At 34.2% G+C, this 22,024-nt stretch overlaps 3 protein-coding genes across 5 annotated transcripts; 2 read left to right on the top strand and 1 right to left on the bottom strand.

The window, feature by feature from the left end:
• The first annotated feature begins 649 nt into the window (after positions 1 to 649).
• EMB2758 (Tetratricopeptide repeat (TPR)-like superfamily protein) lies at positions 650 to 5,187 on the top strand. Of its 3 annotated transcripts, none has more exons than XM_039048012.2 (3): positions 650 to 1,181; positions 1,828 to 1,885; positions 2,422 to 5,187. In XM_039048012.2, exons 2-3 carry the CDS (start codon positions 1,881 to 1,883, stop codon positions 4,871 to 4,873), a joined length of 2,457 nt encoding a protein of 818 aa, XP_038903940.1. In that variant the 5' UTR covers positions 650 to 1,181; positions 1,828 to 1,880; the 3' UTR covers positions 4,874 to 5,187. The 3 variants fall into 3 exon arrangements, with proteins under 3 accessions (XP_038903940.1, XP_090163384.1, XP_038903941.1); XM_039048013.2 differs by having other exon boundaries at positions 702 to 1,181; positions 1,711 to 1,885; XM_090307258.1 differs by lacking the exon at positions 1,828 to 1,885 and having other exon boundaries at positions 679 to 1,181.
• Positions 5,188 to 6,337: 1,150 nt separating this feature from the next.
• LOC120091856 (uncharacterized) lies at positions 6,338 to 16,519 on the top strand. The gene is made up of 13 exons (XM_039050005.2): positions 6,338 to 6,776; positions 7,576 to 7,649; positions 8,144 to 8,227; positions 8,386 to 8,466; positions 10,633 to 10,713; positions 11,147 to 11,239; positions 12,341 to 12,520; positions 12,667 to 12,734; positions 13,057 to 13,108; positions 13,708 to 13,761; positions 13,852 to 13,944; positions 14,807 to 14,873; positions 16,111 to 16,519. Exons 1-13 carry the CDS (start codon positions 6,635 to 6,637, stop codon positions 16,200 to 16,202), a joined length of 1,161 nt encoding a protein of 386 aa, XP_038905933.1. The 5' UTR covers positions 6,338 to 6,634; the 3' UTR covers positions 16,203 to 16,519.
• Positions 16,520 to 18,578: 2,059 nt separating this feature from the next.
• On the bottom strand, positions 18,579 to 21,184 carry LOC120091306 (inactive leucine-rich repeat receptor-like serine/threonine-protein kinase At1g60630). Its single transcript, XM_039049281.2, has 2 exons — positions 19,841 to 21,184; positions 18,579 to 19,421 (listed from the first exon to the last, which is right to left on the bottom strand). The coding sequence occupies exons 1-2, from the start codon at positions 21,066 to 21,068 to the stop codon at positions 18,751 to 18,753; spliced, it is 1,899 nt and encodes a 632-aa protein (XP_038905209.1). The 5' UTR covers positions 21,069 to 21,184; the 3' UTR covers positions 18,579 to 18,750.
• Between the last annotated feature and the right edge of the window lie 840 nt (positions 21,185 to 22,024).

The raw sequence follows: 22,024 nt of genomic DNA, 5'->3' as shown, positions 1-22,024 counted from the left end.
CGCAACTGGGTTAAACACCATCCACTTGTCAATCATTTTGTATCTTTTATTACAAATTTGGAAGTGGCCCCAGATGTCAAACGAGTGCAGAACACAAGTAAATAACACCATGGGTAATCAAATGAGACCCACTTTTTATATTATAACCGATTTATTATGTTTTCATTTGGGTAAAACGTGACCTAAATCTTTTGCCATTTTTCAAAAGTAAAATAAAATTTGTTGTTAACATTTCTTTAAATCTAGGGCGATTCCTCTTCTTCCTGGTTAGCGGTGGTTCTTTTCTCCCTTCGATTGTGGAGCTTGACTGCGCTAATCTTGTCGATGTTGTCCGAGTTGTGTCCTTCACCTGGTGTCCAAGATCGATGAATGGAGCGACACATTGTCTTGCTCGTGTGGCAGTGCCTTCCTCTACTTCTAGGACTAGTTTGGTAAATTTCTCTTCTTCCTTGTCCAAAGAAGTTGGTAGGTTTTTTTAGTTTGCCTGTTTGGTTCTCTCCTCCTATTTGTGAGAATGCATTTGTATCGTACTCTAGTTAGTTTATACCTATCTAATTCTTAAAAAAAATTACTAAAAAAATCTCAAAATAATACTAATAATAATTAATTAATTATATTTTTTTAAGGAAAAACCCTAGGTCGTTTTCTCATTTTCCCTTTTTTCCATCTTAATTTATTGCATCTGCAATTTGATCCCAATTAGCATCCCTCCTTCCTCTGTTGTCTTCTTCGCGCCTCTGCTGCACTCAATCCCTCCCTTCTCCTTCTTACAACTTAAATCCTTCCAATTTCAACCACATTTTTCTGTGTGATTTTACCCAACATCAACCCAAACCCAAAATTTGTATTTTACTTTGCCTTTTGCCCTCCCCTGTATTCCTTCGAGTGAGCTCTTATGTATCAGCTAGAGTCGAGGATTCACTCAGCAATCTCTGAACTTTTTTGCGAGTAAGGTATCCATGCAACTTAGATTCTTGAAAGGAATTTCATGGGGTTTATTATAATGCGAGAAAGTACGGGCTGTGGAGCTTTATATTTGAAGTTGCAAGGTTTCAGCCATTGGAATAACTCAGGCGAGGTCGAAGAACGGGTGGTCGAGGAGAAAGAAAGAGACCCTTTTCGATCAAGTCGTGTTTATGGTGTTGATATGATTAAACACCGATCTTTGTTGTCAAATTCCGGTATGCCTTAAAATCAACTCTATGAAACATTTGTGGGATTTTGTGGGAATGCTCTATAGTGGTCTGGAGATATGTTATAGCTCTGTGTAGATTTCAATGCGATTTTAAGGTCCCGTTTAATAACCATGGTTACACTACTTTAATCTATGAGTTTACCTAGGCTTTCTAATCCAAGCCAAGTTTTGAAAACTTGAAAACAAGTAATTTTTAAAAACTGGAAAAAAAAGTAGTTTTTAAAAACTGTTTGTGTATTGGACTTTCACTAGGAATTCAAAGGTTTCCTTATTAAAATGGAAACCATGGTAAAGAAATTGCTTACGAGAAACTAATTACAATTTCACTAGAAATTCAAAGGTTTCCTTATTAAAATGGAAACAGTGGTAAAAAAATTGCTTACGAGAAACTAGTTACAATTTTACTCGGAATTTTAGTTCGTGCATCATTAAAGAGTTTTCAGTTTGCCCTTTGTTAGTCTTTTGTTGTTTGGTGGTCATTCGTAGCTTTGTAGTAGCTTTTGTTTTTTTTTCAGAGTGAAGGAGGCTTGTAGGTTGAAGTGGCATTAACTTTCTTATAAACAACATTCTTAAAAACGGGGCATTGGATATGCATCAGACTTTTTTTTTTTTGGTCTATTACTTGGTTTTAGGATACAAATTTGGTGAACAAGACCCCACTACATAAAGAACTATCAGTCTCGGTATGAGGTATACATCTCTCTATATGTGTGTATGCTCTTTTGGTTATTTAACTTCTATGTTGCGAATTCCTGTTTCAATTCAACATGTTTAAGCATGGATAAACCTGTTGTTGACATTGGTTGTGAAAACTAATAAGGATGTGTTTTGTTTTTCAACATTTTATATTGTAATTACTTTTATCTCTTATGTTTCTGTGCATCGACTTCAACCTTTTCTTTTTGCCTTTGTGGTTATTGATTATGGATTCTTAGAACCAAAATTGGGAGGGTAAGAAACTGTCCAGACAAAAGATTGACAGGAATGCTATTAGGATAGAATTAGGAATGTTATTGGGGGCATTAAAATTAAGATTACATATAGCAAGGTGTCTATTTTTATGGAATCTATGAATCATCTTTACTTCTTGATCCTTAACATTGTTTACAACAGTTTTTTGTTTATTTGTTTGTTTTTTCCCTATCCTGCTTTGATTCAAGATAGTTGTTTGTCAATTACTGAAAGTTATTGACAAAAAAATATCTTTCTTTTTGTATTGTTCTCAGATTTTTGCTATGTAAATGGCGACGGGTTTCTTTGTTCAGGCCTTCATTCCAAACTTGTTGTTCTCTGTATTCAGCGACTACAACTGCTCCCAAGTATTACTTGGATGGAGTTGAAAATGAGAAAAGGGAGATCGATTTCAACCGACTGTTCCTTTTCTGCACAAAAGTACACCATGCCCAGCGACTCCATGCACTACTTGTGGTGTCTGGGAAGGCCCAGAACATCTTTCTTTCTGCTAAACTCGTCAATCTCTATGCTTTTCTTGGTGACATATCATTTGCTTGCCATACTTTTGACCAAATTCAGACAAAAGATGTCTACACATGGAATTCCATGATATCTGCATATGCTCGAATCGGTCGCTTCCATGAAGCTGTAGATTGTTTCTACAAATTTTTGTCAACTTCCATCCTTCAGCCTGATTATTACACATTTCCACCTGTTATAAGGGCATGTGGAAAACTAGATGATGGGAAGAAGATACATTGCTTGGTTCTAAAATTGGGTTTTGAATGTGATGTATTTATTGCGGCTTCTTTAGTCCATTTTTATTCTAGGTTTGGCTTTGTCAGTTTAGCTCGTAACTTGTTTGATAACATGATGATTCGAGATATTGGTACTTGGAATGCGATGATTTCAGGGTTTTATCTTAATGGTAAAGTTGTAGAAGCATTAGAAGTCTTTGATGAGATGCGATTCAAGAGTGTAACTATGGATTCTGTAACAATCTCAACTTTACTTCCTATTTGTGCACAGTTGGATGATATAATAAGCGGCGTCCTAATTCATGTCTATGCCATCAAGCTCGGGTTGGAATTTGACTTGTTTGTACGTAATGCATTGATAAACATGTATGCCAAATTTGGTGAATTGAGGAGTGCGGAAACCATTTTCAATCAAATGGAAGTTAGGGATATTGTATCTTGGAACTCTTTGATTGCTGCATTTGAGCAGAATAAAGAACCAGTGGTAGCTCTTGGGGTGTATAATAAGATGCATTCTATCGGGGTTGTACCCGACTTATTGACACTTGTGAGTTTGGCTTCTGTTGCTGCTGAACTTGGCAATTTTTTAAGTAGTAGGTCTATTCATGGATTTGTTACAAGGAGAGGTTGGTTTCTACATGATGTTGTCATTGGTAATGCAATTATAGACATGTATGCAAAGTTGGGTTTTATAGATTCAGCACGAAAAGTTTTTGAAGGACTTCCCGTCAAAGATGTGGTCTCATGGAATACTTTGATAACAGGATATTCTCAAAATGGGTTAGCAAACAAGGCAATCGATGTGTATCATTCGATGAAAGATTATAGCGATGCAGTTCCTAACCAAGGCACTTGGGTGAGCATTCTTACAGCACACTCCCAGATAGGAGCCTTAAAACAAGGGATGAAAACACATGGTCAGCTGATAAAATTTTTTCTCTACTTTGACATCTTTGTAGGTACTTGTCTTATTGATATGTATGGAAAATGTGGAAGATTAGCTGATGCACTGTCTTTATTTTATGAAGTACCACATAAAAGTTCGGTTTCTTGGAATGCTATCATATCTTGTCACGGACTCCATGGATACGGTTTAAAAGCTGTAGAGTTATTTAGGGAAATGCAAAGTGAAGGAGTGAAGCCAGACCATATCACTTTTGTATCTTTGTTATCTGCTTGTAGCCATTCAGGTTTGGTTGATGAGGGTCAGTGGTGCTTCCAATTGATGGAAAAGACTCATGGGATAAAGCCTGGCTTGAAGCATTATGGTTGCATGGTAGATTTGTTCGGTAGGGCTGGCGATCTCGAAAAAGCTTATAATTTTGTAAAAAATATGCCGATACGACCTGATGCTTCTGTGTGGGGTGCACTTCTTGGTGCTTGTAGGATACATGAGAATGTGGAGTTGGTCAGAACTATCTCAGATCATTTGTTGGAGGTTGAATCAGAAAATGTTGGCTACTACGTTTTGTTATCGAATATTTATGCTAAACACGGCCAGTGGGAAGGAGTCAATGAAGTGCGATCGTTAGCTCGAGACAGGGGATTGAAGAAGACTCCTGGGTGGAGTTCAATTGAAGTAGATAAGAAAATTGATGTCTTTTACACTGGCAATCAAACACATCCAAAATGTGAGGAGATATACAATGAATTGAGGAATCTAACTGCTAAAATGAAGGGTCTTGGTTATGTTCCAGACTATAATTTTGTGTTGCAGGATGTGGAGGATGATGAAAAAGAAAACATTCTTACAAGCCATAGTGAGCGATTAGCGATGGCATTTGGGATTATCAGTACGCCGCCAAAAACAACTCTTCAGATCTTCAAAAACTTGCGGGTTTGTGGAGACTGCCATAACGCTACTAAGTTCATATCTAAAATTACTGAAAGAGAGATCATTGTAAGAGATTCGAACCGATTTCATCATTTCAAAGATGGAGTTTGTTCCTGTGGTGATTATTGGTGACATTTTCAGAAAGAACATACAATATACAAGATTCAGTTTATTCATTTTTATGTTAGGGAAACATGTATGGGCACATAGAGCAAAGTTTTGCTTTCAAGTTTTGGCAACTTGTATTTGAGGTGATCCAGTTCTAAGTTCTAACACAATTTACTTCAGTGTTCTATAATTTAAAGTGAATATTAGGAGTCCAATTGTCACTCAGGTTATTTTCTTTGTATTCCTCCTCCATTCACTATGTATTTTTGGTAAAAATGGAAATGCTGTAAAGAAAATGGAAATGATTGGGTGAAGATGATGTTTCAATTCTGCATTAATATGTTTTGTTTATGTTCTTTTTTAATTAATATCTGCCCTATACACTCCTTTAAATTTCGATAATTTCATTTACAATCTTAATCAAAATTTTAATACTAAAAGTAGATTCTTTGGCTGGTTTAATAATCATTTTATTTTTTGTTTGTTTGTTTTTTTTAAAAAAAAATTAAACTTATAATAACCACTTTCATATATTTGATTTGTGTATTTTGTTATTTATATTTTAAGAGTGTTTCAAAAATCCAAGTTAAAATTTGATAACTAAAAATAATAATTTTAAAAAAATTGCATTTGGAATTTTGCTAAGGATTCATGCGTTTACATAAAAAAATATGAAGATCATGATCAATAAATTGTGTCACAAAAACACAATTTTCAAAAACAAAGAAACTAAGGCTTCTTTTGACAATTATTTCGTTTTTTGTTTTTGCTTTTGAAAATTAAGTTTATAGATATTACTTTTACCTCCAAATTTCATTATGTTTTTTTAAGAATTCAACCATTATACTTAGTAAAAATGCAAATCATGGTAAGAAATGAAGAGGAAATAGGGTAAGAAATGGAGAGGAAATAGACTTAATTTTAAAAAACAAAAACAAAAAACGAAATGATTATCAAATATGACCTAAATGATTATTTAGCGGAGCTTTTAAATCTATTTTTTTAAAGAAAAAACAAGATTAACTATATATAGTTTTGAAAATATTTATATATAGTTTTCATAATGGGAAATTTTCACGCATAGAAAAATATCAAACTATTTATAGAAATAGTAAAAAAAAAAATATATATAGATAGACATCGATAGATTTATAATATAAATAATTTCTTTATTTTTCTATTTTTGAAAATTCACCTCTCATAATCTTTTAACTTTTAAAAATGAATGTACTAAAAACAAAAAAATAAAGATGGAGTCAATTGGACTAAAATGATTTTATATTAGAATTTTCAAAACACAATATTTATGTAACAAAATAATGTAAACACAACCAAAAAGGATAGCTCAGTTGGCAATGACACATCTTCTAATTGTGTTGAAAAAATGAGAGAAACTTAATCAATTATAGTTCTTTTTATTTTTCAAATTAAAAATTAAGTTAAAGGCGAAAATGTGATTATTTAATAAAAAAATAGAGTTAAAAATGCAAATCTTAAATGAATCATGAAATCAATGGATAGGGAAGAAAACGTCGTCGTTTGGTAAAACACAAAGTTCAGAATGGATTCCGTATGTTCACCGTATACGGCGAAGCAACCCAAATCTACACCGAAGCTCAAATCGCGTACCGCAAATCTATGCAATTACCGACTATTCCGCCATTCCTACATTTCTTGATTTAGTCAAATCAATTTCTATATATGTTACTCTTCTTCTGATTTGTTCGGAATTCGCATTCCGAAGCCTTCAATCTTCAAAGTTCCTTGCTTTTCTTCCTTCAATCCATGGATGCCGTCTTCAACAAGCTCCGCAATTTGGATGCCTACCCTAAAATCAATGAAGATTTCTATAGGCGCACCTTTTCTGGTGGTTTAATCACCCTCGCTTCCTCCTTTATCATGCTCTTCCTCTTCTTCTCTGAGCTAAGTATGTTCTGTTGTTCTTTCTTTTATTATTATTATTATTTTTTAAATTTTCTGAAAGTATTGTCTACCCTCCTTCGGTTATCTGATTAATGGGTTTGATTTTAGTTTGAATTTGTTTTTATATCTGAAAGTTATGGGACGATGCAATTTGATGTTGTTGTTTTTACTGTTATGCGATTTGCCTTTCCTCTTTGTCTTTCATGGCTGTTCAGCAGGCAAAAGAAGTTTTAATGTGGAAAACCTTTTAAGATTGAAAAAAAAAAAAAGTACAGGACCTCATTCATATGTAACTTGGAACACTACATTCTACGGGTTCTTTAAGAGTCATGCAACTTCAGACGTATGAGTACTGTTGCTCACTAAAATGCCCTGATTTATTCACCTCCCCCAAGTGACATCAATGTTGCCAAGTTCTCATTGCAAGTATCGGATGTATTCCTATTCCAGCAATTTTCTAATTACCAAACTTGGCTTTTCAAGGCAAGGGTCTTTTATGCAGGCAATTCATTTACATTTTATGGACTCTTTAATGGGCTATGGCCAACAATTTCTTGTTGGGTATTGAAAGATATTAATTCTCCATTTAAGCTATGTTTATCATATCAGGTTTGACCCATGATATTCGACTCCCATTAACCTTCATACATTTTTTTCCCTTCTTTTCGTATGAGCCTATAGTTCAGGCTGTTCAGCTATTATGTAGTTTGAAAATATATGTTAAGCCTTTTATTATTTGGTATTTTACATTTTCTGTTGCTTTCAAGCCTTTTATGACCATCATTTGTGATGTGTGGTTGCAGGAATGTACCTCCATGCTACAACCGAGACAAAGCTTGTTGTAGATACATCAAGGGGAGGAAAATTACACATAAATGTAATTACGAGTTTTTTGAGGCATTGATACTATATTGTTCTTTCTTTGTGTCTATGCATTACATTTTAGGTTTAACGTTCGCCCTTAAAAGCTCTTAAGTCATTATCTATTCCCTTTTTATTGTTGAGGTTTGGAAACATTTTAGTTTCATGCAGTTCAACTAAAATATAGAGCTGGAGAGGAAGTTTCGATTGATAACCATTTTAAGTTTCCAACGAGGAAAACTGCCAAGTTTATATCTGTTTTAAATGCTGGTAGCCGTGGGTTGGGAGGAACTTTGTCTGTAGTCTGGATATTGTTTATCAATCTTGTTCAACTAATCGACATCTTACCTAAATGTGAAATATCACTTTTGAAATAGGTTCATATGATTATTTTTTAAAATTGATGAACTGTATAGATGTAGATGTGAATTACAATTTATGTCCCTCTTGACCTAGTTCAATTGTCTATGTTCTATGGACTTAAACCTTATTCTTTTCTTCTTGATGCAGTTTGATTTGAGTTTTCCTGCAATTCCGTGTTCTATACTCAGTCTTGATGCCATAGATATCAGTGGAGAGCAACATCTTGATATTGTATGTGCTGCAAATATTAATACTTTGTCACTGTATCCCTTTTTTTTTTTCATATTATCTTGCCATTCTATCTCGTAACTTGGCTAGTATCTTATCTTACCATATACTTGAATATAGTCTCATATTTTCTTATGTTTGGATACATTGTTTGCTTTCAGAGACATAATATAATCAAGAAAAGAATTGACTATCATGGAAAGGTTATAGAAGCCAGACCAGATGGCATTGGTGCACCCAAGGTTAATAGACTGTATTTTGATGGTTTTTGCTGACAAAAAATTATTTCTTGTGTTATCTGTTTTATTATGATTATTCATCATAATTGACCATGCGAGGTTTCAGAGTTTTAATGAAAATGGCCAGACACAAATGTTTTCTTTTTACTGATTATGATAAGTTAATCTGATTGTTATTATTTATTATTTTTTTTATTATGAAATGAATATATTCTAATAAAAAGAACACTAGGAATACCTGGGGGCCGAGGGTGCTCTCTCCCTAAGGAAAGCTATCATCAATTTCTAATAATCATGAAAAGACTGTAATTACAAAAGTCTTTGTGGTTTGAACTCGAGCAAGAGGCCATATGCTGTATACTATAGACAAAAGAAGCTTCTATATTCCACTTGTTTTAAAAATTATAGAATTTCTCTCCTTCCACGTCAATCAAAGAGTAGCCTTCACCAAGCAAGTCCACAGAATTTTTGTTTTCCCTTTAAAATTCATGCTCCAGCGGGCTTCCAAAAACCAGTTATCTACTTTATCCTGAAGGCATAGAGAGATCGAGCTCCTTAAGAATTTAACTCCACCCTCTAGCAGTAAAAGGACAATGCAGCAGTAAATGATGTAATGATTCAGCTCCTCTTCCTTCCACGCAGAGGCAGAAAACCGTAGGCATAATGCCCTATTTGTTAACTTCTTCTGAAGCTTCTCAGTTGTGTTAATACTTATATACATCACAGACCACAAGAAAAAAATTCAATTTTTGAGGAATATTTTGCCTCCAAATTATATCAGCTCAATTGATGCCTTGATGGAAAGTTCCTGACTTGGCAAACATTGGGTGAGGGAGAGAAATGCAGATTTTGAGGAAAATCTGCCGCCAGAATCTAAGATCCACAGAAGGCTATCCTCGAGCTACAGTTTCTCCAAAATGTTGCTAGGGCCTCCCAACTATTCAGGAAGTTCCACATCTTGTTGATCAGCAACCCAACTCGAAGCGATTGGGGCATCATTTTTGGAGGACAGAACATGATTTTTGGGAATCTATCTGCAAAGTGCAAAGGCACCCCCATTCGTATAACCCTCTTCTCACAATCTGATGCTATGGCCATTCTTTGCCAAAAACTTAGTGAAGAGGACAAACCACTTACTGTTCTTGGCAATATCTTTCCATGGTCTACCCCCCCGCTTTCCCATTTATTTGCTTCATCATCCACCCTCTATCACCGTAAATAGCTACAACCACCTCCTCCAAAAAGCATCTGTTCAGTACTAAATCTCCTTAGCCATTTCTGTTTCTGTGAAACAAGGAGCCCACGGAACCTTTCCTCTTTAAAGGCAGAGAGGAGAGGCTCCAATTCACCAAGTGGCTCCCAGCTTATAGACTCCCAAGACCATATGAAGTTCCTGATGATTTTTTTTGGTTACCCATGGAGTTGATGACTTTTCAAGGGGCCTTCAGAAGAGAAAACAGATAGATGGGCAGGCTGTTGAGGAGGACCTAGGCTAAAAGCCTAAAATCAACCTCCCCCATTTGAAAGAAGCAACCCTCTCCATATGTCTAACTTCCTCTGCATATAATCAGATCTCATACGGCCACAAACTTTTGATTACCTCCCTAGGGGAAGCCAAAGTAAGAAATGGGAACGGAGTCAAACGAACATCCAAGGCTTCTACTGGATAAATCAATTCAAATACCATATTGGCAATTCACAAGGAATACTTTGACCCTTACTGAAAATAGCCCCCATAAATTGCTAGGATACATCCCGAGTTCTCCAATTCCCAGGCCAGTTCTCTATCTCCTCACAATATCCCTCTGAGTAGCATATAATTTAGGAATCAGATTCCTCCATGAATTCATTGATAATGGAGAACTGATGACTGATGGAAAAATAATCATATAGGATAAAGATCTCGAATATAGATTTTCTTATTAGAATAGATCATACAGTGCAAGTTCTGAGGTTGCCTAGGGATGACCAAAGAAGTTAAATATGAGACTTGTGTAATATTTCTCACCAGCTCCCTTCGTGGAGACAATGATTTATCTTGGATTCTTCTGTTGGTTTCTTATTTTAGAAGTTCCACCACTTGTTCTTTTTCTTTTTTCCCTGTTAATATTTCTTTTGGCTATTGGTATTTCTTTCCCTATAATCATTTTTGTTTTTTTCGTTCTCTAGATTGAGAAACCATTGCAGAGGCATGGTGGCAGGCTGGAGCACAATGAAACGTATTGTGGTTCATGTTTTGGAGCAGAAGAGGTACTTTTGACCATTTGTTATCCTTTGTTTACTTCTGTGGGTTTCGCTTTATTCTTTGTGCAGCTTTGATTATGATTCTGGAGCCAAAAAGAGGGTTTTTTTTTTTTTTTTTTTTAAAATAATAATAATAATTATGATTATTAAAGATATCCTTTCTGGTTTCCATTGCTTTATTTTGCTTTATAGCACTTCATATTGGTATGAAGCTATCATATAATTTTGTTATTCATTTTGGTTTCTTAGAGCATTGTTATTCTTTTTAAATTTTATGTATTCTTTTGCCTAAGTGTAATGTTTACGAGTGACTGGCATATTGCTGAAGTAGAAATCATTTACAGTTTTTCTGCTTTTGATTTTTTTCCTTTAAAATTGCACATATTTCTTGAAATTGTATCAGAAATGTGAAGGCTTTTCCCCCTTCTTTTCTTTGCAGTCTGATGATGATTGTTGTAATTCATGTGAAGAAGTTCGTGAAGCATACAGAAAGAAAGGTTGGGCTATTACCAATCAAGATTTGATAGACCAGGTACGTCAGATTGTAATAATTGCCATTTATAGGATATTATATGCTGCATAGAACTATAGGAGGCACGCACGTGGCTAATCACTAAGTGCAGTCCCACCAAGAAGGGAAAAATGCCATGTTTTTCCTTATAATGTAATGTTTAGAGGTTGGAATTATATCCATTGATTTTTTATTTTTTATTTTTAAATTTTTAAGAAACCACACTTTCATGGAGAGAAATAATAGATTATACAAGGCAAAAATGTACATCAACATTCATTTTTGTACAAGGTTTATATGACTTGTAGTTTGATGGAGTAATATAAAAGAAAGAAAAAGTTAATCAAATCCAACTTGGTTACTTCGATACTTTGTTTTTTTTGGTAAATGGTACTTTAACGTTTGTGGTATCTGATTCCTGGAAACTTGACTCTTTGAGTGTGTTCTGATTTTTATGATCCTCGTTAGATAAATTAAAATTGATTAGGGAAAAAATTAATTAGTGAAAGGCAGAGTACAAAAGATAGAGAGATCAGACATTGGCCTTCAGTCACCGAAAGTTTTACACAAGTTACTTATTATTATTAGTTAAAGGTTGGGGGCACGTCTTTGTGGAGGGGGTTGACATTATGCTTATACAAAGAGGCATGAAACAGAATGCAACACCGATATGATGATATGTCACTTTTCAAGGTCCTCAGCTTTTAACTTCTATGATTTGTGAAATTGACGAAAGCCCCAAGGAGTTCTAGTTGGATACTGTGCTGCTGTCAACGGAAGACACCATCTATTTGCATCCATTTCTTGTTTGTATATCCTTTTGGGATTAAATTTGGAATTATAAATATTGAGTTTTGATTGAGGCATTGGTTTTAAATGTCGAGGGATAATAGATGCCCATACAGGATTACATGTGCAACAATCTCTTTCAAATATATAACTTTTTCAATGCCCTTATTCCTAAAGTCATTCAATTTTGTTGCTAATTTTGTGTTCCCAACCATTGCATGAAACTGAGGAAGATTCTCTCTGCACTTTGTTTATTTGTGTTGTTTCCATACTACAAGTGAATGGTGTAGTCAGTTTTTGTCGCCAATTAAGATTTATGCCTTTTATTTTCAGTGCCAACGAGAAGGTTTCATACAGAAGGTAAAGGATGAAGAAGGTGAAGGGTGTAACATCGAAGGATCTCTTGAAGTTAATAAAGTAGCTGGAAGTTTCCACTTTGTGCCTGGAAAAAGCTTTCATCAGTCAAGTTTCAATTTTCTTGGGCTGCTTGCTTTACAAACGAGCGATTATAATGTATGGGTTTGTACTTGTGTAAATTTGAAACATGCAATGCAGAAGGCATGCATAGCCCAAGCATTGTTTATAATCAATCTCTCTTTCTTGCTCTGATATATATTTTCATCCTGTCTTACATTTTAAGTTCTACATACATGATGCAGGTAAGTCACAGGATAAACAGATTAGCTTTTGGCGACCACTATGATGGCTTGGTAAATCCCCTTGATGGGTAATTATTTTTTCCGCTGCCTCTATAGATTTTAAGTTGTAAAAAATGATTCTAGTACTATTAATAATTTCAGCTGAAGCATGACGGTTTCTTATTTAACTTTGTATTTCTAGTTTTTTTAAAGATATATTTTTCTGGCCAGAATCATTCAAGTCAATTATCTGATAAATATATATATATATATATATATATATATATATTTAAATTTTCTCTCAAACCTAGTGCATACTCAATGCCATAAACTCCAAGCTTCATATAATCAAATCAATTTTACTTCACAAAATTACCCCGTCTAAGAGATGTGCTTTCGTTGCTTATTCAGGGTGCATTGGGAATATGATAAACAGAATGTCATGCACCAATACTTTGTCAAGGTAAGAAGCACAATCCTCTTTTTAAATGGGTTTTTGTGTCCCTGCTTCAGGGATAGACAATCTTAATACCCCGTTTCTGTTAAAAAATGAATATAAATGTTGTTTGGATACTTGACATATTTACTTATCAGACTTCATGCTAATGGACGGTGATACACCATAATCTACCTCTGTACCAAATTTTTTAATAAAAAATGAATGGTAGGAATTAAGACTAAATGCGATGATTTGAGGGTTTGCCCTTGTATTCTTTCATTTTTTTTCTCTAGTTGTTTCTTTATATATATATATATATAATGATAGAGAGGGTAAGGATTTACAATAAGTGAGTATCCCATTTTCCTTTTATAAAGTCGTTTCCTCTTGTCATACAATTGACAAGTCATGAATTCACTTCTCGTGGCCAGGGGGGCTTGGGAAAGTGCTTTTACAATTTAAAGCTGGTCCATTCACTATCGTATGATGAGTGTGGAGTTTAGATCTGCCCGTCTTGTTAAACCAGCATTCATTCACGTGAGCCTTGTTGGTTAGATAGGTGCAATGTTCTCTCTGGTACTTATAAGCTGTTAGGAAGAAATCTGAATATATCTAAATCGCAGGTGGTTCCAACTATATATACAAACATCAAAGGCCGTACTGTTCATTCAAATCAGGTATTACTGAAAGTACTTGGAGATGGACTTATGGATGTTATATTTTCACTTGGATGATGCCTCGAACTTCATATCGATGATTCTGTGCAGTACTCTGTCACGGAGCATTTTAAGAGTGTGGAGTTCGGAAGTTCTCAGACTATACCTGGAGTCTTCTTCTACTATGACCTTTCTCCTGTTAAGGTTGGTAATATATCTACATCCGAAATGTATCTGAAAACAAAAACTACATTGTTCTTTATTGTAATATTGGAACTTCAGCTGTCATTGGTGGGTGATGATAATCAGATACTTTTTACCCAGTTCACCTTATTTCTTGATTATCGAAAGTGTTTGAAGGGTTTTAACACCTCAAATAACTATCAGAAAGTATGATTTTACCATTTTACCATAAATAATTGAATGAATCAACATCATACGAATATGATATGGTAACTGAATGTTATCTTTGACAGACAACTATTTTGGGGTTGTTCAGAGTAAAAGTTTTGAATTCCATTTCTTATTTGGTCCAAGGAGTTCATGGGTCCCACGACCAAAAAAATTAATTTTATGCCTTATTAACTTCTTACGCTGTATCATAAAAAAATGTTACATTGGGTCCATGCTCACTAGATTTTACAACTCCACTCCATGCTCAACCCCTTTGATTAGTTTTTCTAGTTGAACTTGTTTACAAATTATTTCTTGTTAAATAATTTATTTTTTTGTTCCTTGTCAAATTTTAAAAACTAATAATAGTTCTAAAAAATGTGTTTTGTTGTTGAATATTTAGGGGGTGGAGTGGATAATAAATTCTATGGATAGAAAACTAAAAACGAAGTCATTTATTGGTTGGGGCCTAAATATTACCTTAAGTTCTTTTAGATGTTTGAATGGGTCATCTTTATGTGAAATGATAAAAGAACATGAATTTTTTAGTTTTCTAGTGGGGTAAAAATAAAGTAGGAAACGAAGGATATCTGTAAATTAAATGTCATTTAAGTTCTTTTAGAAGCGAACCACAAGGCGCTGTGTTTGACTTCTCTTTCTATTCATTGTTCAGGTGACCTATACAGAGGAGCATGTTCCATTTTTACACTTCATGACGCACATTTGTGCCATAATTGGAGGTACCATATGCTCTCTTTTCTCTTCCCAACCCAAGTATAACCACGTGCATATTTATATGTTTGTTTACAAGTGGTTTCTTTCTCCATATATCTTTTTGTTAGTGTGAAATTTCAAACGGGGGAGAAAATAAAAGACCTCTCCAATAGGAGGGAATGGAGGAAAAGTTATGGTAGTGGAAAAGGGTAGCGTTTGCACCATGAAACAACCAGATTAACGTTAGCTTCAGAAAATCTGTGATACAGAAGTTCCTTATCTTGGAAAATCCTCTATTGCCAAATGGTTCTGCAGAGTGCTCTATTAATTTTCTGAGTTTTTTCCAATAACGTGAATTGATGTCCCTCAAGTGTTAAGTACAGCAACTGTTTTGGGTCCTCTGGTAAGACCGTAAACCGCCCAAACCAATGTAGAATGAAGCTCCAAAATTTCACAGCAAACTCACGGGGGTTGATGGCTTTGTGAGAGTGATCTTTTTAGAAGAAAACAAAACTTTTCATTGATATAATGAAAAAAGACTAAAATTCAAAATACAAAGATACGAACTAGTAACCAAAAAGGCCATGAACTAAGAATACCCAAAGAAAGGTAAATTAAACAGAAAAAATGAAAGCCCCCAAATTAAGCTTATATCTTGAATAGAAAAATAAACATAAAGCTTAGAAAGAGAATACCAGGCAGATGCATCGAGTCTGGTGGCTTCAAAAATCAAAATGATCATCCCATTGAAGAGATTTGCTTTACCGTATCTAAGAAGTCATTTCGAAAGTGAATTCTAAATGATGGCCTCTTCCATACAATTGTCTAAAGGGTGTTTTTTTTTTTCAACCACACTTCAAGGGCGTAGAGAATACAATCTCACAAGATCCTTGGTTTCAACTTAAGGGACTAATGATCAAGATATAAGCTTAATTTGGGGGCTTTCACTTCAAGGGCGTAGAGAATACATTATATAGTCGAATGAATGAAGAGCCAACCAAATGAACTCTTGAAGGACTAAAGTTTCTGACATGAGAAGACAATGGAAGAATGAGTGTTTTTTTTAGATTGGGTACAAAAAATGCCAATTTGACAAGATGGACGTGAGGGTTTTTTTATTTGAATCGCTGTTGTTTAGTGAAAACATTCATTCTTCAAAAAAATTTCTTGATTTATCTTTAAGACTCTTCATTTGGTACGACATAATTGTACCCCGGTACAATCCCTCGGCCATAGGACTAAAGTCCGATCTTTGTTTTGCAGGTATTTTCAGCGTTGCAGGAATTGTAGATGCATTCATATATCATGGTCAAAGAAAAATGAAGAAGAAAGTCGAAATCGGAAAATTTGGTTGATGTCTCAGCTCCCTTTCACGTTAGACCAGTTTTGATCAAGCTGATGCAAAATTTCATTTTAGAATCAAAATACAATTCTGTCATCATTTGGGTGTTCTGAAAGTAGTATTTATATTCCATGGAATTAGATTCATTTCCAAACAGAGGTTAAAATCAAGTTCTCTTTCACATATCACCACACAAGGGGGGAAAAACAAATTTAATGTAAGATACAAGAAGTTCCTGTTACACCCACATCTCCTTCTGACAATTTGTAAATTACTATACAAGTATAACTTGGGTTTTAATGGAGGTTGTGATTGAGAATTTGAGATTCATCATCATTTCAATTGGTTTGAGTTTTTTTCCTTCCCTTTTTTGGTAAATTATTCTGTTGTAAATTCATTGTGTTTAGCCAAAAGGTTAAAAGTTTGAATCTTTTTATCTATATTTGGTGATGATGAGATGTGTGGGTGAACACTGGTAGCTATTTTATGAAGTTTAGGTTTAAATTTTGCTCCCTATGATTTCCAATGTTTGAACTTGTTCAACTTTTATGAATCAAGTCAAACCAGAATCAATAAAAGAGCTATTTGTTAACCCATTTAAAAGAAAAATGAAACTTAATTAAATTACTCCTATGAATCAAAGTGAAGCGAGATATTCTATTCAAATGAATGAACATCGATGTCCAATACCAAAACCATCAAATTACTCCCTTTTCTTCTCCTCCTTCGTTAGGGTTAGATTTAAAGAATAGCAAATTTTTTAGTTTCATTCGTAGAAATGGTAAAAAAGTTTGTAAATTAAAAAAAAAAACCGCAAAGTTAATTTTTATAATTATTAATTAGTAATTATGAAAGACAAAAATACCCCCGAAGTTAAAAATGTGCTCAACTGAAACCCAAACATTAAAAAAGAATAAAAAATGATGGGGTTAAGGTCAAGAATTTTGTATGTTTAAAAAGAAATGATAAATATAGGGTAGTTATGAAAAAATGATTTTAATAATATTGAAAAGAAATAATAAATTTGTGAAAAATTGGTAGAAAACTCGTGTACCAGGTATACGGGTTCATTCTCTTCCTAACATCTTTTCACGTTGCTGCCACGTTGTTGGTCATGTGGAACCCGGAGTTTTCTATCTTTTTTTTTTGAAATATTCATAAATACAAAAAGATAAATAAAGAATAATCATCCTCAATTTAAATAAAGAATAATCATCCTCAATTTTAGTGTTCTAATAAATCTAGATACACGAGTTTTCTTTTATTTTTCTTTGAAATATTCATAAATACTCAAAAATAAATAAAGAATAACCAACCTTAGTTTTAGCAATTCATGCCACATATCTCCCTTTCTTGAAAGTGTATTTTCTTTATTAAATCACTCTACCAAATTCATATTTTTACTCATGCAAATCAAGGAAGAATACAAATTGTAGTCCCCTCTCTTCTCTCTCGATTATTTAAGAGACAAAAAGAAGGCATTCACAAATCTTCAAGATTTCAAAGAGAGAAAAGGAAGAAGAAACGTACATAGCAATTATGTTTGGCGTGTCTACATCAACTATATAAAACCTTCAAGACTTCATTAATTCAAAATTACAAGATGAGGAAGACAAAAGCTAAGTTCTCTCAACTCCTTGAAACAAAACACAAAAATGTTTTGATCGAAAAAAGTTGAAGACAACATAATTTGAAAAAGAAGAAAAGGAAGGGAAAAAAAAAGAAATATGGAGGGATTGAAACAGTAGACCTGTATTACAACATATCATATATGATGACTAAAGTAGTGGAAAAATCTTATAAAGTCTCATCAAATTCTCTATAAAATTAGATCATAGAGACTAAGATTAAAAAAAAAAAAAAAAAACCCTATAAAAGGGGAAACAAAAACATTTTTTTTCCTTCTAAAATCAAATTTTCTCCAAAATTAGATTCTCTAAATTTCTCTCCCCAAATTGTGGACAGGATCCACAATTTTGTATGATTTTGACGCGAATGGCCTGCTGGTTGGTTTTTTTTTTGCTCGATGAGTGATTTTTTAACTAGGGTGGCCTAGAATCGTGTACCCCGAATTACATTAACGCTAAATCGTGTACGGGATATGCAATTTAACAACCCTAAATTTGTCAATACTTTTCCACTCACCCTATTTTTGTCCATATTTAATTAAATTATATTTTTTTAAAAAAAAAATCAGACAAATGCAAAATACTTGGCGCTTGCGCCAGCCTTCTTTGCTTTTCATAAAATGTCCCGAAGTTATTTATTTATTTATTCTAATGAAATATAATGATAAAAGTAGCGTATGTTTTCTCTTTAAATGCACAGTAGAAAAATGCTCCAATTAGAGCATTATTCCTATAGCTTATTTCAACAAAGTACAAGCAAATGATTTTGAAATTCTTGCTCATATATGCATTTCCAATCCACAAAATCTAAGAAATAACAAATAGTTTGTTGCATTATTCATATCACATAAAGAAAACAATGAAAGATATGAGTCTTAATAACAGTATGCTAAGATGATCTTTAAAATCTAGGATTGAAGTAGTTTGCATCTTTCATCTCTCATCCATTGCAATGCCTGACCCAACAGTGGACATTGAATCATCTGTCAAAGATCGATCAAATGAAGAGCTATATTCGTCTCCATTTTCTATAAGTTTGATATTTTCAACCTCTTTAACAACTTCACTCATCTCGGGTCTTTTATCAGGTGAAATATTGGAACAACGTATTGCAATTTGCAATAGATTCAGCATTCCTGGAATAGCAGACCTTTGTGAAGCTATTTCTGAGTCAAATATTTCTGCTGTCCATTCTTCTCTAACCGCTCTATTAACCCAAGCACATAAATCAATGCCATGAGATTCTTCTGGTGCTGAGTGAGATGAGATTTTTCCTGTCAATAGCTCAATAAGAAGGCAACCAAAGCTCCAAACATCTGATTTTCTTGATACTCTCTTCATTTGTTGATATTCAGGTGATCTATATGAAACCATGCATTGAGCTGCAATGGGAAGGGCTACAAGTGAAGCAAAGCCATAATCTGAAACAAGAACTTCATCATTCTCTCCAAGTAAAACATTTGAAGATTTTAAGTTTCCATGTGGGATGCTGCTGCTATTTGGCTTGCTATTGAAATGGAGAAATTCCAAAGCTCTTGCCACTCCTTGAGCAACAATCAGTCGTGAACTCCATCTGAATGGAACTCTCCCCACACCTCTGCCTCCTGTGGTACACAATAAGAATCATTCTTTCAAGTTAAGAACAATCTAATCTACCTTAGTTATATATGTTTTTGTTGAAGTATTATATAATAATATTTACCATAATTTATGTGCTTAAGCTTTTGGATTGATTAATGATTTTTGTAGTATTAGAGCAGAAGGTAGGTCATGTGTTCAAATCTTTGTAATGTCTTTCCTCCCCAGTTCGTATTAATTTCCAGTTGTTAGGATTAATTCGAATTCTCAAGCCCACACACTTGTGGAGGGTTGAAGCATTAAAATAATTAAATTTTTTGTAACCCATCAACTTAGCTTTTAAGTTCACCAGTGATTTAACAGTTTTCAACTACATGATTTAACTAATCTGTTGCAATTTATAGAAGGGAAGAAGAGAATGAGAAGCTAAAGAGCTAGAGCATACCATGGATTCTATCAAACAAGTTTCCTTTTTCAGCATACTTGTAGAGCAAAAGCTTTTCTTCTTTTGTATAGAAATAGGCAACAAGTGGAAGCAGGTTTGGATGCCTTAGCTTAGCAATGAGTTGTACTTGCTTCATGAATTCGCCAACGGTTAACGGTTTCAGATCTCTGAGCCGCTTGACCACGATAGGCGACCTGCCTTCAAGCATTGCCTTATAACTATTTCCAAATATCCCCTTACCTAGTCCCTCAGCTGAAGCTTTTAGAAGATCTCCAAGTTGGAAATTTTCTCCCTCCTCCATGAAGATGAGCTTTCCTCCTTCATCTGCTGCAGGTTCTTGGTTCTGAATTGAGATTTCAGTCACGCTTTCATTTTTCTTCTCTTTTGTTTCATTAGTGCCTAGTTGCTTTATGAGCTCCTTTAGCTCTAGATGTTTCTTGAAGTAGAGAAGGAGCAGCAATAGATTAGCAACAAAAAAAAGTACAATAACAAGAACCAGCAACAAAATGACGTGAGCCTTGGAAGAAGAATTATCATTAGTGGCTTTATTAGAATCAGGAGGTGCTGCTGTGTTATTTGACCCTTTTATGATTGAGTTGCAGACATCAGAGGGTGGACCGCAGAGTCCCGGATTATCGCGGTACGACCCCGGCCCAAATGATTGAAGAGCCTTTGTTCTTGGAATGAAACCCTTGATGTTGTTGTTTGAGACATTAAATACTGCTAAGGAAGACTGATTGAGTTCAGGTATGGAACCTGTAAGCTTGTTGTTTTGAAGCTGCAATGATTCCAATGAACTTAAACTCACAAGGGAATCCGGAATCGGCCCATCAAACGCATTGGATGATAGATCTATAGCCTTCATCTTCTTGTTGGAAGTGAAATTGAATACATTTCCTGACAAGGAATTGTTCTTCAAGCTTAATGCAGACAATTCAGTGAATTTGTTGAATGCATTGATATTCATATTGCCCACCAATCCCAAACTATCCAATGATATCGCCGTGACTCGGCCATCGCCACATTGAAGGCCATACCAAAGAGGAGGCTGATTGTTGTGGCAGTGAGTTCCAGTCCAGTTTCTGTTAAGAAAAGAGTCATTGAAAGTTTTCTTCAATGCATACAAAGCATCTCTTTCATCTCCATTAAAGCCAACAAGAATATCAACTTGAGCCACAACAGATCTAAACAATAGTATTGCTGCAATGAAGAACAAAGAAAACTCCATGCTCAAAAGTCCAACTCTGAGCAAATGTTCATTGGCAACAGATTTCTACTAAACGATGTCGATGAGATCAAAACCATCTTTGTTTTAAGTTCCTATTACAGCTAACCAATCTGAATTTTTATATTTATCTTAAAGATAAAAACAAGGGAATGATTCACTCATTTTTATATTGAAAAATGGATATTCCAGCAATTGTACAAGGTTGGTTGTTCGACATTGTTTCCAATCCAGCTTGAACAGAACAGGCAAGTAGACATCTAAAACCATGTCTGTTTGTAGTTGTATTTAATGATGACATTTGGGAAGTTCAAATGTTTTGATTTGTTTCCGATAAATGTGTTGCGACTTTATACTTGATAAAAAATATCCTCAAACTTCCAAAAGTTTAAAAAATATCCTAAACTTTAAATACTGATATTTGCAAACACGGCCAAAGACCAAATGTATGTGAGGTAAGCTGCTCACAACATCGAGCATATGAGACAAGATAAGCATAGGAATTTGCTAAACTTTTTGACTGTTACTAAAGGTGTAGGCTTTCTTGTCTTGTAGCATTTTAAGAACAAAGCTTGAAAATGAGGATTGATCATTGGATGACCGTCAATGTTTAAGTCCTTCAAATCTTCGTTCCTTTTTTTTTCTTCTTTTTTACCCTATTATAAATTTAATCACTAGTCTCTAATAAGTGTATTTGTTTAGCTTTTATTTATAATTTCTATTTCTAAATCTTTAAAAGTTTCTAATGCTATTATATTAACTAATGGTGAGGTAACATGATCTTCAAACATTTGTAAAGTAATTTGACACAACAAGATACACATAGAAGATAGGAAAGAAAGTTGTTACATCTCTCTTTCAAATTTATGTAATTACTTTCTTAGAAAAAAAAAAAATTAAAAACAACTCATCTGCACACGTTAGTGACTAAAAAATATGTGGTTTAAAAAACATGCTTG

This window comes from Benincasa hispida, chromosome 11 (genome assembly GCF_027475165.1).
Source record: "Benincasa hispida cultivar pf3 chromosome 11, pf3_genome.v1.1, whole genome shotgun sequence".
NCBI lineage: Eukaryota > Viridiplantae > Streptophyta > Magnoliopsida > Cucurbitales > Cucurbitaceae > Benincasa > Benincasa hispida.
Note: the sequence above shows the minus strand (reverse complement) of the source record. Positions and strands in the feature narration are given on the sequence as shown.

Coding starts and splice junctions, on each gene's coding strand:
- LOC120091856 (XM_039050005.2), top strand. CDS start 6,635: ATGGATGCCGTCTTCAACAAGCTCCGCAATTTGGATGCCTACCCTAAA. Junction 13,762..13,851: donor GTACTGTTCATTCAAATCAG/GTATTACTGAAA, acceptor GATTCTGTGCAG/TACTCTGTCACGGAGCATTT. Junction 14,874..16,110: donor CATTTGTGCCATAATTGGAG/GTACCATATGCT, acceptor TTTGTTTTGCAG/GTATTTTCAGCGTTGCAGGA.
- LOC120091306 (XM_039049281.2), bottom strand. CDS start 21,068: ATGGAGTTTTCTTTGTTCTTCATTGCAGCAATACTATTGTTTAGATCT. Junction 19,422..19,840: donor CTTGTTTGATAGAATCCATG/GTATGCTCTAGC, acceptor TGTGTACCACAG/GAGGCAGAGGTGTGGGGAGA.